Here is a 13,753-nt window from a genome sequence, read left to right as displayed (position 1 = left end):
ACGAATTTCACCGCGCGTTGTTTCCCTTTCTTTCTGCACACCTTCTCGTAGTGGCCGACCAGGCCGCAATATGCACATTTGGCTCTGAAGGCAGGGCACCGTTTGTCATGTGCCGTGTGGCTCGGGCTCCCGCATCTGTAGCATCTCACCGTTTCTCCCTTGTCTGGCTTCCACGGCTGTCCCGGTTTTCCTTTCGCCTTGTATGATCCTCTGTAGTCTCCAGGCGCCGGTTTTCCTCTTCCATACTGGTCCGCGTCGTCTACCTTGTTTATCGTGAGTCTTGGGGCTTGATCTCTCTTTGCTGCTTCTGCGCAGCGCTTGGTCAGCTCTGCCCTCTTCACTATGGCGATCACGTCTTTCAGCGTCGCGTCTCCACTCGCCCACAATTTATCTTGCACTGATTTGCTTGTCGTATGCATCACGATTTGGTCTTTGATGAATTCGTCTTGTAAAACTCCGTATTTGCATGTTATCGCAAGTTTCCTCAGTGCCGCCACATAATCATCTATTGTTTCCCCCGCTTCTTGCTTCCTCTGCTGGAATTTGTAGCGGTCGATGGAGGTACATACTGCAGGACGATAGTGGTTGTCCAAATCTTCCAGGGCGTGTTTGAACACGTCGGTGTCCGCTGCCTGCCTGGCGACCGGTTTTAGGTTTTGGAATACCCGTATGCCTTCTGGTCCCAGGTTGTGCAAGAGTATCCTCTTCCTTCTGGCGCTGGAGAACGCCTCCTCGTTCTCATCTTCCAGCGCTTCTAGGTAATTTTTGAAGTACTCCCTCCAGTCTTCCCATTTCATTTGGGGTTCTCCTGGCCGTGGGAGGAACGGGACCGGCGTCGTTAATGCTGATGCCTGCGCACTCATCTTGACGTCCGCTTGTTTCCTCGGGCTACCTGGCGCTTCTGTCCTTTCCCCTCTTCTTCGGGTCGCTGGGATCTCGTTGGAGCTGCCTGCGCCGTCTCCACCAGATTCCGCCAGGGTCTCTGCTGCCGCACCCGGTACGCCCCTGACTGTCTTCTACCACGTGGACGGCACACTTACTGCTCTCGTGCCTTCCTCTGGCGTCCGTCCGCCGCTGCCGCGCTCTCTCGGTGCGTTGGAGTCTGTCCTCAACCTCCTGGATCTGCTCTCCACGTGTTGTGTCGTCCCCCTGCGTAGGACTACCTCCTATGTGCTGGTTGGGGGGCACCTCCTTCACTGAGGGTCACCGGGTCCGCTCTGTCCGAGCCTCGTCGCCACTGTAAAGTTACCTCTCTCAGTAGGGGGCTGGTACTACCCAAGGATATGCAGGAGACTAGTTGTAACGTTGCAAAATGCTTTTATTCAACTATTAATCCACTTCACCGAGAGAGCGCCGGGCTACAAGCTCCGTTCGCTTCTCTCGCGCCGCGCTGACTAACGCGCATGCGCAGTAGCGTCCAATATGGCCGCTACGCGCATTCCTACCCCTGACGTAGTGCGCGTCAACTAGACCGCGACACTACAGTCTGCCTGCTCGGAAGCAAAATGAAGTGGAGATAACACATTATCTCCTGCTACTGGTAAGTAGCGTTTTTAAAGCTTACATTGCTCCTGCCTTCATGGAGTCTCGGTGGACACCCCCGTTTTACACCAATACAGCTTCATTGCTTTCAAAGGGGGCCTAATCCTCACGTTGCCTTCTGTCTCCAGATGCATGTAAGTCTCAGCTGGTGGATGTGGTTAGCCAATCAAAATGAGCCGAGTTTGGACTCAGTTAATCATGCAATGTTGTAACAGCTATTATGTGCAGAAACGTGTCGCAAACTGCTGCCTACTCCGATACCCGAACTAATGATTTCATCTTTACAAATGGAATTAGTAACACTCAGAATTGTATTTTTTTTTTTACATTAAAATGTGCTTCCTGTGTCTGTCGGCTGTTAGTGACCGTATTGTCTTACTTCCTCACAGACATATGTGCATGGTGATGCGTGGGGTGCAGAAAATGAACAGCAAAACCGTTACAAGCACAATGCTTGGAGTTTTCCGGGAAGACCCCAAAACCCGAGAAGAGTTTTTAACACTCATCAGAAGATAAAAGGCATCACATTCATCTGACGTACTGACTGTGTTGTCAAAGACGCACTGTCTGCTTTACAGTGCGTGGGTTAAACTGTGGTAATCCTAAATTGTGTAACATGTCAGTGTGTGCAGTAGAAAGCATTGTACATGTTTGCCGTTTCAAGTGTTAAAGGACATGTTGTGTTTCTCTGGGTAGGCTCAACTGTAGATGCGCATGACAAAAAATGCCTGAAACTGTCCAGTAAAAAAAAAACCAATTGTGTGAGGATAGTATTCACAACCCCCATCAATTAGACGCTGTTTCCTAAAATGTTTTCTCCTTCAACAATAGGCTTTCATCTTTATACAATGAATGCGCTTCCCGCTAGCATCAATAGCATACCCTCCTCCCAGCCGTCTCTGCTATAACAAACCTTCAGTTACAACTACTTTTGACTGGCCGTGTAAACAACTTTGGCCCACAGTTGAGTTCAAGATGGCGCCTGACATTGGTAAACTCTTCTCATGTTCAATGTTTTACTTCCATCTAGCTCTTTTCCATTCTCAATAAGTGGGAATTCATTAGCACACATAAATCTTGAGGCCTAGCATGTAAAATGAAATTAGATTAGTTTGTGATGAAAGATAGATGGGTGGCAGAGTACAACTGTCATCAAATTGTTTACAACCATATACTCTAACAGTCAGACGCAATCGCTGTTTTATGGTAATCTGAAATAAATGAAATCAAGAGTTGATACACTAGAGCAGCCACTTAACAGCTTATGTCAGTCATGGAAAACGTGGTTCTTCAATTGCATTTGCATTCCAAGTGATTTAAGTGTCTAATGAAAGCCCCTGTTCCCCGGTCTCGTGCAGTGAAGACTTTAGTGATGGATTTCACATAGGTTCCCATGCCATAAATGTATCAATAGATTCAGTTTATTTCAAACTGTACAGGCACACCACTGAAAATAGATCCAACTAACCGTAAAGCGCTCTGTCGCAGGGGAACAAAAACTCTCTGCAAGGGAGTTTGACTCCCAAGCACCAGTGCACACTTCAGATGAGTGTTAAATCACTCCTGGGGAAAACAGACTGCTTAGCACTGATTAAATTTAATAACCTTTGTCATTATCATTTAGGATCATTTGCAATTTAAAAGACAATGTATTGACAAGTGCACTACATTTGACTTACACTTTTGTGTGTTGAGTATGAACTTGTGTGTGTTTGCGTATGTGCGCCTGCGTGCATGCAGTACACAGTTACTGTAGGCAATTTCTTTTGGGATAATCACATTTTTATTTTCTTGTAAAAGACCAAACATAAAAGATACATACAACAGACCAATAAAACTGGCATCAAAATGACATATCATGGGCTCAATATCAGGCAGTAACGAAATCCTCCCTCCCCTCCCTTGGCCTCCCGCCTCCCTCCCCCGTGCTCCCCCCCCCTAGAATACGCCCCCTAACCATTTTCCCCATACTCTACGAAACTTTTTGGGGCATCCCCGTGCAACATATACTGTCCGTTCTTGTGCGGCACACCAGTCCACGCCCCTCCTCCATTTAGCACAATTGGGTGGATCGACCTGCTTCCAGGCGGCAGCAATATCTCTTTTAGCTACTACCAGAGCAGTAGTTAGGAAATATTTTTCGTTGCGGGATCTGTCCAAACCATCCGTTATCACCAACAAAGCCATTTTGGGGTCATGGGGGACCTCCCACCCCAGGACCTCCGTCAGTTCAAGCTCAATCTCCCCCCAGTAGCTCCCCAAACGCGGGCAATTCCAAACCTAGTGGAAGAAGTCCGCTGGGCCTACCCCACAGCGGGCGCATTACTGTAGGCAATTATAAGGGAGTCACTAAGCATGAAAGCCCATGCCAGTTTTAGACTCTAGCACCACTTCTCAGCAGGGTACTTTTATTGGAACATTCTCAGTTAAGGATTTAAATTGTGAATAAAATAACCAGCACTTTTCAGTGTTTCTGTTACAATTCTGAAATGACAACACCAGCACTTTTCAGCACAGCTGATCTAGTTTTCCAGGGACTAATACGGCTGATCTGCTCCCAGAGGTAAATATAATGCTGCATTGTTGAGTCTGTCCCAGCATAGCGATAACTTTATTTGGTGCTGTGTGACTACACATGGAACTAGAGAGATACGGTTCTCCCACTTCTCCCGATAAACATTCCGGGCTAGGAACGCTTTACATTTGCATTGTAGCACTCTTCCATGACACCTTCTCCTAAAATATTTCCAAGTTGGTTTGCGATCACTGCTTGAAACCTGTGTTTACTCCTTCTCAGCCTCCTTACTTATGCATAGCATAGGATTTCACCTTTTGATGGATTTTATCTATACAGTGCCCTGTAGAAGTGTACTCACTCGCCTACTTCTCTTTGCTTCAAGTTAAAGATCAGTTGAAGATTTCCTGTTGTACCTCCCGCCGATAAATTTGTCAGGCAGTATGCATGAGCCTACTCTAGAACAGTCATATAATGTTCCTGTCTTTCAACATGTTTGTCCTAAAGTTACAGCCTTATTATTCCAATTATAATGATGTTCTGATGTTATCAATATACATGTTATGTGAGTCAAAAATTAATTTAGCGTGTAATGTGAGTGCAGAGAAAGTGTTAATTATTTAATTCATAGTTTGTAATTGAAATTAGCAAGCAAGAACTTGCTGAGAACATGTGAACCCACAGTGGCTTTTATCCTACGTTTATATATTAATTTGCTTCAGCTTGGATTGTTTGTATAACATCCAGCTCTTCAGCTTTAAACAACATACATGACAAATCTCCGTTTGTATCACTGTGGCTATCAGCTTATAGAATTGTTAAGTTTATGTTTTAATGTGTTGTAAACTATTTTGTGCCTCTCAAAATAACATTTAATTGTTCTGCCATATTACACTTTATACTATAGTCCAGTGCCGAAGAGCACGTGATGGACCACTGTTCACTACCTACTTGCCCAGTGTTAAGTGATACTTTGAAGGTGCCTATGAATCATGAGGATTGGGCATGGGCACGGATAATTACTACCGTAGGCACAACGACTGTAGCATACCCCAAACTACACCATCCCACTCTCAAAATATAATTCTGCTTGATGCAAACGCCTCTTCTTGACAGGCATTCAGGTAAGTTGCCTGTGGTCTCCAAAGGTTTGAGTCTAGACCGCGTAGAGGGCTATTGAGGGAGTGATTGCAAACTCTAATTTTTGAACAGGCGCATCTTCATTACAGTTTGTGCAGTAAACAGCAACAGCCATATCTAAATAATTTTAAAGCCAACAGAAAGTATAAGCATATTAGTTCAACCTTGGTCCATTAGAGCTGGAGCCGCGTCTGATTTTCAGGATATCCACAAACTTTGCAAACTGTTCACATGTTTATTCATTGAGTGCACCTTTTGCTTGTGTGGCTATTCAGAAAACTTGCATAGCCCAGCGCTCTCATGGAAAAGAGTTGTAAGCCTTTCTTACAAAGTGAGCAGACGTTAGGGTGGATAGGCCACTTATCGTGCAAGTTAAAGCAAAAATATCCTTTTAAGTACAAAAATATTATAACATTTCCATGATGGGATGAAAATGGTTTCTTAGTAGCCTTAAGTATATGGGACTTTTCGAAATTAAAACTGTCAGAGGATGTCCCATTCTACTAAAAAAGTATCTGTACCAATTGATTATTTTTTGTCCAATCTTACCAGCGATAAGAACGATGTGGAAGTGTATCAGATGCTGGGTTAAAAATATAAGCTCACTTTTTGTAGACTTTCTACATCACAGATTAACATTTTTAAAACATTTTTCAGTATATGCTAAAGTTTGATGATCATGAAGTCCAAATAAAGCACATTTTGTATCATTCTTTTTGTTTTTGTTAGTGAAGAGAAGACCAAAGATTTTAAGCCCACATATTTAGAATACAAAATTAGAGTGTAAAAAATACATTTATTTTGTGATTTACTGATAGTCATTTATAAACCTCATGATATTAGGAACCTTAAATTGTTCTTATTGTGAGGAAAATCCAGCACAAGCATACAATAAGCTAAATTGTGTTTCAAACTCTTTGAGCGATTGAATGAAGCCCTAATATTTCACTCTACCGCTGATATCAGAGGCAGCATTTTATCCCATTAAGAATGGATTTTCTGTTGCCCTTTAGTAAATTACCCCGTAATCCGGATGAAACATTTATTCTAGGCCAGTGAAAATAAATGTGACTACTCAACTCCATTTACAGTACAAAGATCACACCACACAAGACCTACAGAGCAGTCTAAGCAATCTCTTCTTACTGCCTCACCGATTCCATGCGACCATCCCTTTTAGATGAAACCATCTGTACTCATACTCACAATCTAACCAGATTTTAATTTATTGCTCTAATTTCACCCTTTCTGATTACGCTCTGATTATGTATTTTTGTTTGTAACTTGAATACTTGAAAAGACAATATGTCATCGACCACATGCACAGATCAGCCAAGAGTAATAATCTATAAAACTTTGTACAATCGCATATCTACTGTTTAACACAACCACGATATACATTCCATTATGTATTTGCAATTGGCCTTTAATCTATGGAGCATAGCTGTTATTTTATATATAATATGTAGCCTACTTGTGGCCTTGGACTTTTAGAAACATTGTATGATTTTGAAATGAAGTTTATTTTTCATGTATATGTAACTTATGTAAATGTAGAATATTAAATGCTGGAGCCAATTATGTTTTTAAAGTATTAAAGTACAGTATTTAGATTCTATTCGCCTATCTCGATGCTTTGTTCAGTAAGTTTACACGTGAGTTATTCAACAAGAAAAGTGAGCACCGTTGTGTGCAGTGATAATGATGAACATTTGAGTGAGACCTCAATTGTTGTATTTGCAATGCTAGAGGAAAAGCAGTGTGTGTGTGTGTGTGTGTGATTTGCAAAGTAAATGTTGTTTACTTATTCCATATTGTTGCACATTATTATAAAAGCACAACTTATTCATATTTTCTTTTTTTTTTGTCAGAGTGCAGATATATATAATTCTATCATGATATTGACTGTTACCAGGACATGTGATAAATGTTTGTGACATTATGGTCCAATGAGAAAGGGAGGAAAGATGATTTTTACACAGCAATTAGGCTACACCATGAACTATGTTCATCATACACCACTGCTCAAGGATTTAATGTGATTATATGCTGTGTGAGTGTGACCTTAGGGTATTAAATCAGCCACTTGGGTAATATTTCCAGTGCTTTAGGTGGAATGAAAAAGGTGGGTGCCCTTAAAGAGGACGTGGCCATGGAAGTGTAACTGAGAGCCATTTACAAGGGGTGAGGCTTTTATTAATTTAGGAAATGGCCTTTAGGGAACTTGGCAGGTTTATGCATAATCTTACTCAACACAGAATGACACTGAGTAGCTGGGTCAGGGTGGTTTGTGTGGGCTGCAGTAGAGTTGTGGTGGATAAGAGATACGGATGAAAAAGTACAATTGTCTCTGTGTTGCACCCAGGCAATCAGACAAACAACTGACCAGTAGGGAAGCTATTTTACATCTGAAAGTACACTGAACTATTACACTGTCACATTTTTTAATTCCTATATGCACGCTATAAAGAAAGTAGTGCTTATTGGTGCTGCATATGCTTTGGCAAAGTCAATATTGTAAGCATCAATGTGCAAAACAGAATTTATGCATGCAATGCATGCAACAAACGTCTAAGCACCAGCTGCTTGCAGTGGTGGCTGACACCTTTCTAGGATGGTGAGGCGGGAAGGGGAGGAGGAGTTGGGGAGTGCTAAAAAGTTTTTCAAAGATTTAATTGCCACTCCACTCCTGCTGACGCTCCCAGCTGCCTCGTTGCTCCTCTCGTCCAGTCCGGATGTGGATGGACCTCAGGGAACAGGATCCCCACCCAATCCAGACTCTGCTCTCATAGCAATTAGAGCAGCACCAGGATTGGTCTGAGTGGTCTTGTTTGCCCCTGAGACAGTGCCTTAAACCCTGTGGCTTTTCTCTAACCTGGCTGCGCAACACAGCTGGGTTGGAGAAACATAAGTGCACGTCTGTTTGGACGGCTGGCCAAACAGACCTGCACACTTATAAGTGCACACTACTCCTCCTCCCTGCCATACCTGGCCCGCCCTATACTTATTGCGCGGCCCAGACAGCAACTTTATTTATCATCTACTGGCTCTTGGCAGTGGGTCGATACTCCTCCACCATTACAGAACAGTCGCCCCTGGCTGCTAACTGTCTTGCAGCCCATGTGATCCGGGATTCTGTAGCTCACTGATACAGCTGTATCCACAGGTTCTAGTTACCTCGGATCTGTTAGCATTCAGGAAGTAAGAACTTTGCTGGAACTGCACAAAATTGCAAATTGCATAACAATTGTCTGCAAGACTAATGCAGTCACTGAGCGCAAGGAGAGACTCGCAATCTATGGTGGATGAGTAGGGTTAAATAGAGGTTGTTTAGCAGGGTTATGTGGGAAAAAGCAAGCCATTCCTATTACATTTTACTAATAATGTGGGCAGGTGTTATCTTCATAGATTGCTCTGCCTGGCTTTTCTTTTTGTGGAATCAGAGCATGTCCTCTCAGCAGCTTTACGCAAAACTGGCTGGAGATACTGAAAAGGATAGGGGTGGTGAGGTTTGCAAAAATGTTCATTAAATGATCAGGAATCGAAATTAAGCACATCGTTTTCTAAGCCTGGAGATGCCGAGGAAGACTTCAGCAACAAAGTTAATCAGATAGAGCAGCATGCATGCCTATTTGAGATCTTGGGAAATTTTTTGCCAAATCTTCCACTCCATGCAGGGACAACGCCGCAGGCCTCCAAGCCCTGGATCTCAGGTGCATCGACTACAACAACTGCTGCCACACATCTCCAAGCTCCACCAGATGACCATTCTCCTGCCGGCATGCCATTTCATCTGCAACACCGAGACAACCAACAACGTCGGAGACACCTCAAACACGACTGCGTCCACCATGCTGACTGAGACCGCCACTTCACAACTCCAGAGCATTCTACTCAATCCACGATCACTCAGCAACCATGCCCCGGAGATCTGGGATACAATCTTATCCCTCACCATGAACGTCATCTTCCTCACAGAGAGCTGGCTGAACACGACTTCCACGCCAAACTTCGCCATCGCCACACCCGAAGGCTACATGATAACACACTGGGACCGAACAAGCAAACATGGAGGTGGAAATGCCATCTTCTGCAAGGACACCATCCGCTGCACAGCCTCCTCAGATGACTCGACCCTAATAATTGAGCATCTCAACTTCCAACTTTACACAGATGGAAAAATCACCATCAGAGGAACCCTTGCCTGCACACCACCTGGACCACGCCCCAGCTTCGGCAACGGCATCCTTGACCTCAGCACTCCGATCGCCATCAACTCAGAGCACTACATATTCCTAGGGGATCTCAACTTCCTCAATAAACCCAGCAACACTAACACAACTGACCTCCTGAAAAGAAGAGCAATATCGGCCTCAAGCAACTTACCACTGACCCTACCCACATTGCAGGATTCCCGCTTGACCCATATCCTCACATCCAGCGACAGTCAAGTACAACCACGTCTCACAGCTAACCTGAACCGATCACTACATCGTCAATCAATCAATCAATCAATCAGGGATTTGTCAATTGCGCTAATCACCCGTAAGGGTCTCGAGTTGAGGGGGCATGCAGCTCCGATTGAGCCAAAGAGCCAGGTCTTAATGCTCTTCCTGAAGGTGTGCAGAGTGGGGGAACATCTGATGTTGAGCAGGAGCTCGTTCCAGGTCTTTGCCGTGATGTAGGAGTAGGCTCTTCCACCTGCTCTGTGGATCCGCACCTGGAGCACAACAACCTCCTGGACCCCTCTCAGTCCAGTTTCTAAGCCAACCAGAGCACTGAGACAGCCCTGATCACAATCACCAACAACATCAGGGCCCTCCTGGATCATGGCGAAACAGCAGCCCTCATCCTCCTGGACCTGTCAGCCACCTTGGACACCGTCTCCCATCACATCTTGAGCAACAGACTCCATCACATCGGAATCCAGGGAAATGAGCTCCAATGCATCCCCTCATACCTCATTGGAAGAATCCAGAGAATTTGTCCCCCACTGTTCACCTCGAAACCCAAGAAGATCATCTGCGGCATTCCCCAAGGATCGTCTTGCATCCCCATCATCTTCAACAAGTTCATGATCCCCCAGGCCGACGCCGTCAGATTACACAGACTCAACTTCATCTCCTTTGCCGACGACACCCAGCTCATCCTCTTGTTGTCAGAAGACCCCTCCACCACCAGAGCCAACTTCCACAGATGTATGATGAAAGTTGCTGACTGGAAGAAGGACTACTTTCTCAAGCTCAACACTGACGAGACGAAAGTCCTCATCTTTGGAAACAACGCCTCACCATGAAATGATGCATGGTGGCCTGCTGAACTCAGCCCAACCCCCAACCCAACAGACCACGCCTGAAACCTCTGCATCTTCTTGGCCAGCAAACTATCTGTGAAGAAACAGGTAAACACAGTCTCATTCACCTGCTTCTACACCTTAAGTTTGCTCCCCAAGATCTTCAGGTGGCTCTTAGTCAACACCAGGAGGACCGTCATGCAGCCTCTTATCACCAGTAGGCTGGACTACGGGAGCACACTCTACGTAGGAATTACCGCACACCTCCTGAAGTGATCGCAGACAATACAAAACTCAACGACAACACTCATCCTTGATCTCCCCAGACAGACCCACATCACACGGAACCTCAAGGAGTAACACTGGCTCCCGATCCAGAAGAGTTGCCAGTTCAATATGTTGACGCGAGCATATAGAGCCCTGCACAATGAAGGACCAGCATACATTAACAAACGTGTGACCTTCCACCAACTGACCAGATTCCCTCTTCCTCGCAGACACACCCCGGATCCACCGCAGCAAGAGCGGAGGACGCTCCTTCTCACATCTAGTGACTAAAGCTTTGAACAACCTTTCCCTGCACCTCAGGACCACCGCATAACTCAGGGAATTCAGGAAAGGACTCAAAACCTGGCTGTTTGAATGAACAATCACGATGAAGCAGTTAGCTACTCCAGAGCCTTGAGACCCTCAAGGGTGATTTGCTGTGCTCTATAAATCCCTGATTGATTGATGTTTGCTGTTAGACTGACGTAATGAGTCCAGGAAACGTATCTACGAGGCGCAAGGGAGATCTCTAAACATCAGAAAGCCTCAACGCTCATATAGTGGCCTTTTAAGTTCAGGTCCTCCCCTATCCAGATGCCTTGGCCTCTCTAATGCTCAGGAATCCTGTCATATAAAATGCTGTACTGCCTTTGGGCAGGACGAGCAAACATCCTATTCCCCCATTTAATAGTCTCTGGATATGGGATCTCAGTGGCATCCTTGTAGACGTGAGGGAAATACTCAGCAATTTCTTACCTCAAATGTTGCCTGAATCCTTTGATAGACAGGACCATGGGGGAGTGTCTAATCAAGGAAGACAAATAAAAGACTGTAGCATAAAAGTTTGATTAAAAAATGTGGGGTTTCCAGGCCACCTCCAGATATTTATAGTTTCAGCATCAAAACTTTCCTGGACCTCCTTCCAATAAAACAACATGAGTGTATTCTCCAGTTCATTAGAGTAGGCCCTAGGTAGGTACATGGGTACAAAATATGAGAAGGATCCTTTTGTTTGTGAGATGGCATCCATCAGGACTGAAACAATCACAAGGGGTCTGCGGATCTGATACTCTGTTGTCAATCCTCAGTCTCACTATTCTCAAACACTTCTACATTTGAACTAACCCTAATACCTACTATTCTAACAGCTCTCTACCAGAGTTCGTGCATTTTTGGCAACAAACAGTGAAAGTTTTTTTTATTATTAGTAAAACACTACGTGCACAATTGGTATCTGCTTTATCCTCTGCAGGTACCTCTCAGGTAAGTGTTCCCACCGCTTGGAAGAACCACAAGCCAGATGTTTATCGCTCCCTCGTGCCACAACGAGCATGAGGATTCTCATGAGGCATCTCAGGCACGCACCATGGCCCTCTGCAGCCACTTCAGTGCAGCCCTCCCCCAGGAGGGTCCTGACAAACCAAAAGCTTTGCATATCTGTGACGCAGTCAGCCAATATACCATTTCAGGACCCCTTAACTACCCATGGACGTCAATTCACCAAAATCCCTGGGGTAGCGGAAGTAACTCCACATGTACTTTGACAGTCACTTTCACTCGCACATACAAATGCATACACACGCTTACACATACACACGTATTCATGCATACACACACTTTTCCTACACATACACACACATTCACACGCACCCTCTTACATAAACACTCAAAACTACTAGCACGCACACAACATACAAACATTTAAAAGGTTTTTTAACATACCTCTGCTGCTAGGGAAAGTCATATTACAGCTATTTGTATTACATTTTTTATGAAAGTAATAGTGAATAATGTAATTTGACGGAGATCTCTGCTCCCTGACGCTGACTCTGCTGCTGATGAGTAACAAGTATGGACGAGGGCTGATGTGGTCACGTACGAGGGCACGCACCTGTCCTCTCCGACTCCAGTTTCTGCCGGACGATCAGAAAAAAGCCAGTGATAGCCAGTGAAAAAACATCGTGGGGCACCAAATTGGCTCGTGGAGACGGGATAACTGCTTGCGGTGAGCATTGCACGGAGCGCAATTGGAGCTGTTTATTTCCCGTGTGCTCCCCTGGAACTGGTGGAAAGCGGTGGCATTTGAGCGGGCGACTGTGTCTAGGAAGGGTTATTTTGGGGATGATAGTAGTAGAATGGGGTTTGTGATGAGTCAGAGAGTGGAGGTAGAGGATATATTGAGAGAGATATAGGGTGCAAAATAGATTAGTGCATTGGAGAGAGTAGTAGAATGAGGTTTGGGATGAGCCAGAAAGTTGAGTTAGAGTATATATTTCGAGCTGAGGCATGCTGGGAGGATGAGCAGAGCTGCACTCGTATTGTTCCAGTCAGACAGAGAACAGTGATAGCCCAGGCTACCTGGAACCTCCCCTCCCCTAGCCCTAGCCCAAGAAAGTAGGCGCAGGTACATGACATCACAGGGGGAGAGGGCGCACTCCCAGGGACTGATTCAGAACTCCCAGGGACTGATTCAGAAGCTGCACTCTTGTGGAAATGTGCCTTTCTAGGGGTCACTCTTATCTTGTCCACGGGTCCTTAAACTAACAAAGACGAGATTGGCACTGAAGCTGGAATTCAAAATAACAAGTTTATTAATCACTCATGAGTGGGACTACATCAATACAACACCCTCAGGTGCTGTAGGAGGTAGTCCATGGAATACAGAAACCATGGGCCTTTTATACACAGTTTGTTGCAGACTAAGCATGTAGTTACAAATAGAAGGTACAGGCCTACACAGGAATAGCTATCAACTAACATGGGCAACTGGATATCACTTAGTCAGCAAAGTGGGAGGGGAAACAGAACTGCTTACATCAGTAGGATATGATAGACAGTTACATTCTCAAACAGGCAGCTGACACATGACTTTAAATTCAGATTCCCTATATAGGATGATTCTGAATGTGCAGAAATGTCTCCAGAGATCTCACCAACCTTCTCCGACAACCTGCTTCACTGTGGTTCCCCCATCTATCGAAATAACCCCATTGCGC

At 44.9% G+C, this 13,753-nt stretch overlaps 1 protein-coding gene across 1 annotated transcript in view; it reads left to right on the top strand.

Moving 5' to 3' along the window:
• Window positions 1-6,813, top strand: part of GCH1 (GTP cyclohydrolase 1) — a 208,800-nt gene extending 201,987 nt beyond the window's left edge. The window contains exon 6 of the mRNA XM_085626829.1: window positions 1,932-6,813. Within this exon, the coding sequence (XP_085482955.1) occupies window positions 1,932-2,058 (127 nt within the window). The 3' untranslated portion in view covers window positions 2,059-6,813. The remainder of the gene's footprint in view (window positions 1-1,931) is intronic.
• Window positions 6,814-13,753: the final 6,940 nt, after the last annotated feature.

This window comes from Triturus cristatus, chromosome 9 (assembly GCF_964204655.1).
Source record: "Triturus cristatus chromosome 9, aTriCri1.1, whole genome shotgun sequence".
Classification (NCBI taxonomy): domain Eukaryota; kingdom Metazoa; phylum Chordata; class Amphibia; order Caudata; family Salamandridae; genus Triturus; species Triturus cristatus.
Note: the sequence above shows the minus strand (reverse complement) of the source record. Positions and strands in the feature narration are given on the sequence as shown.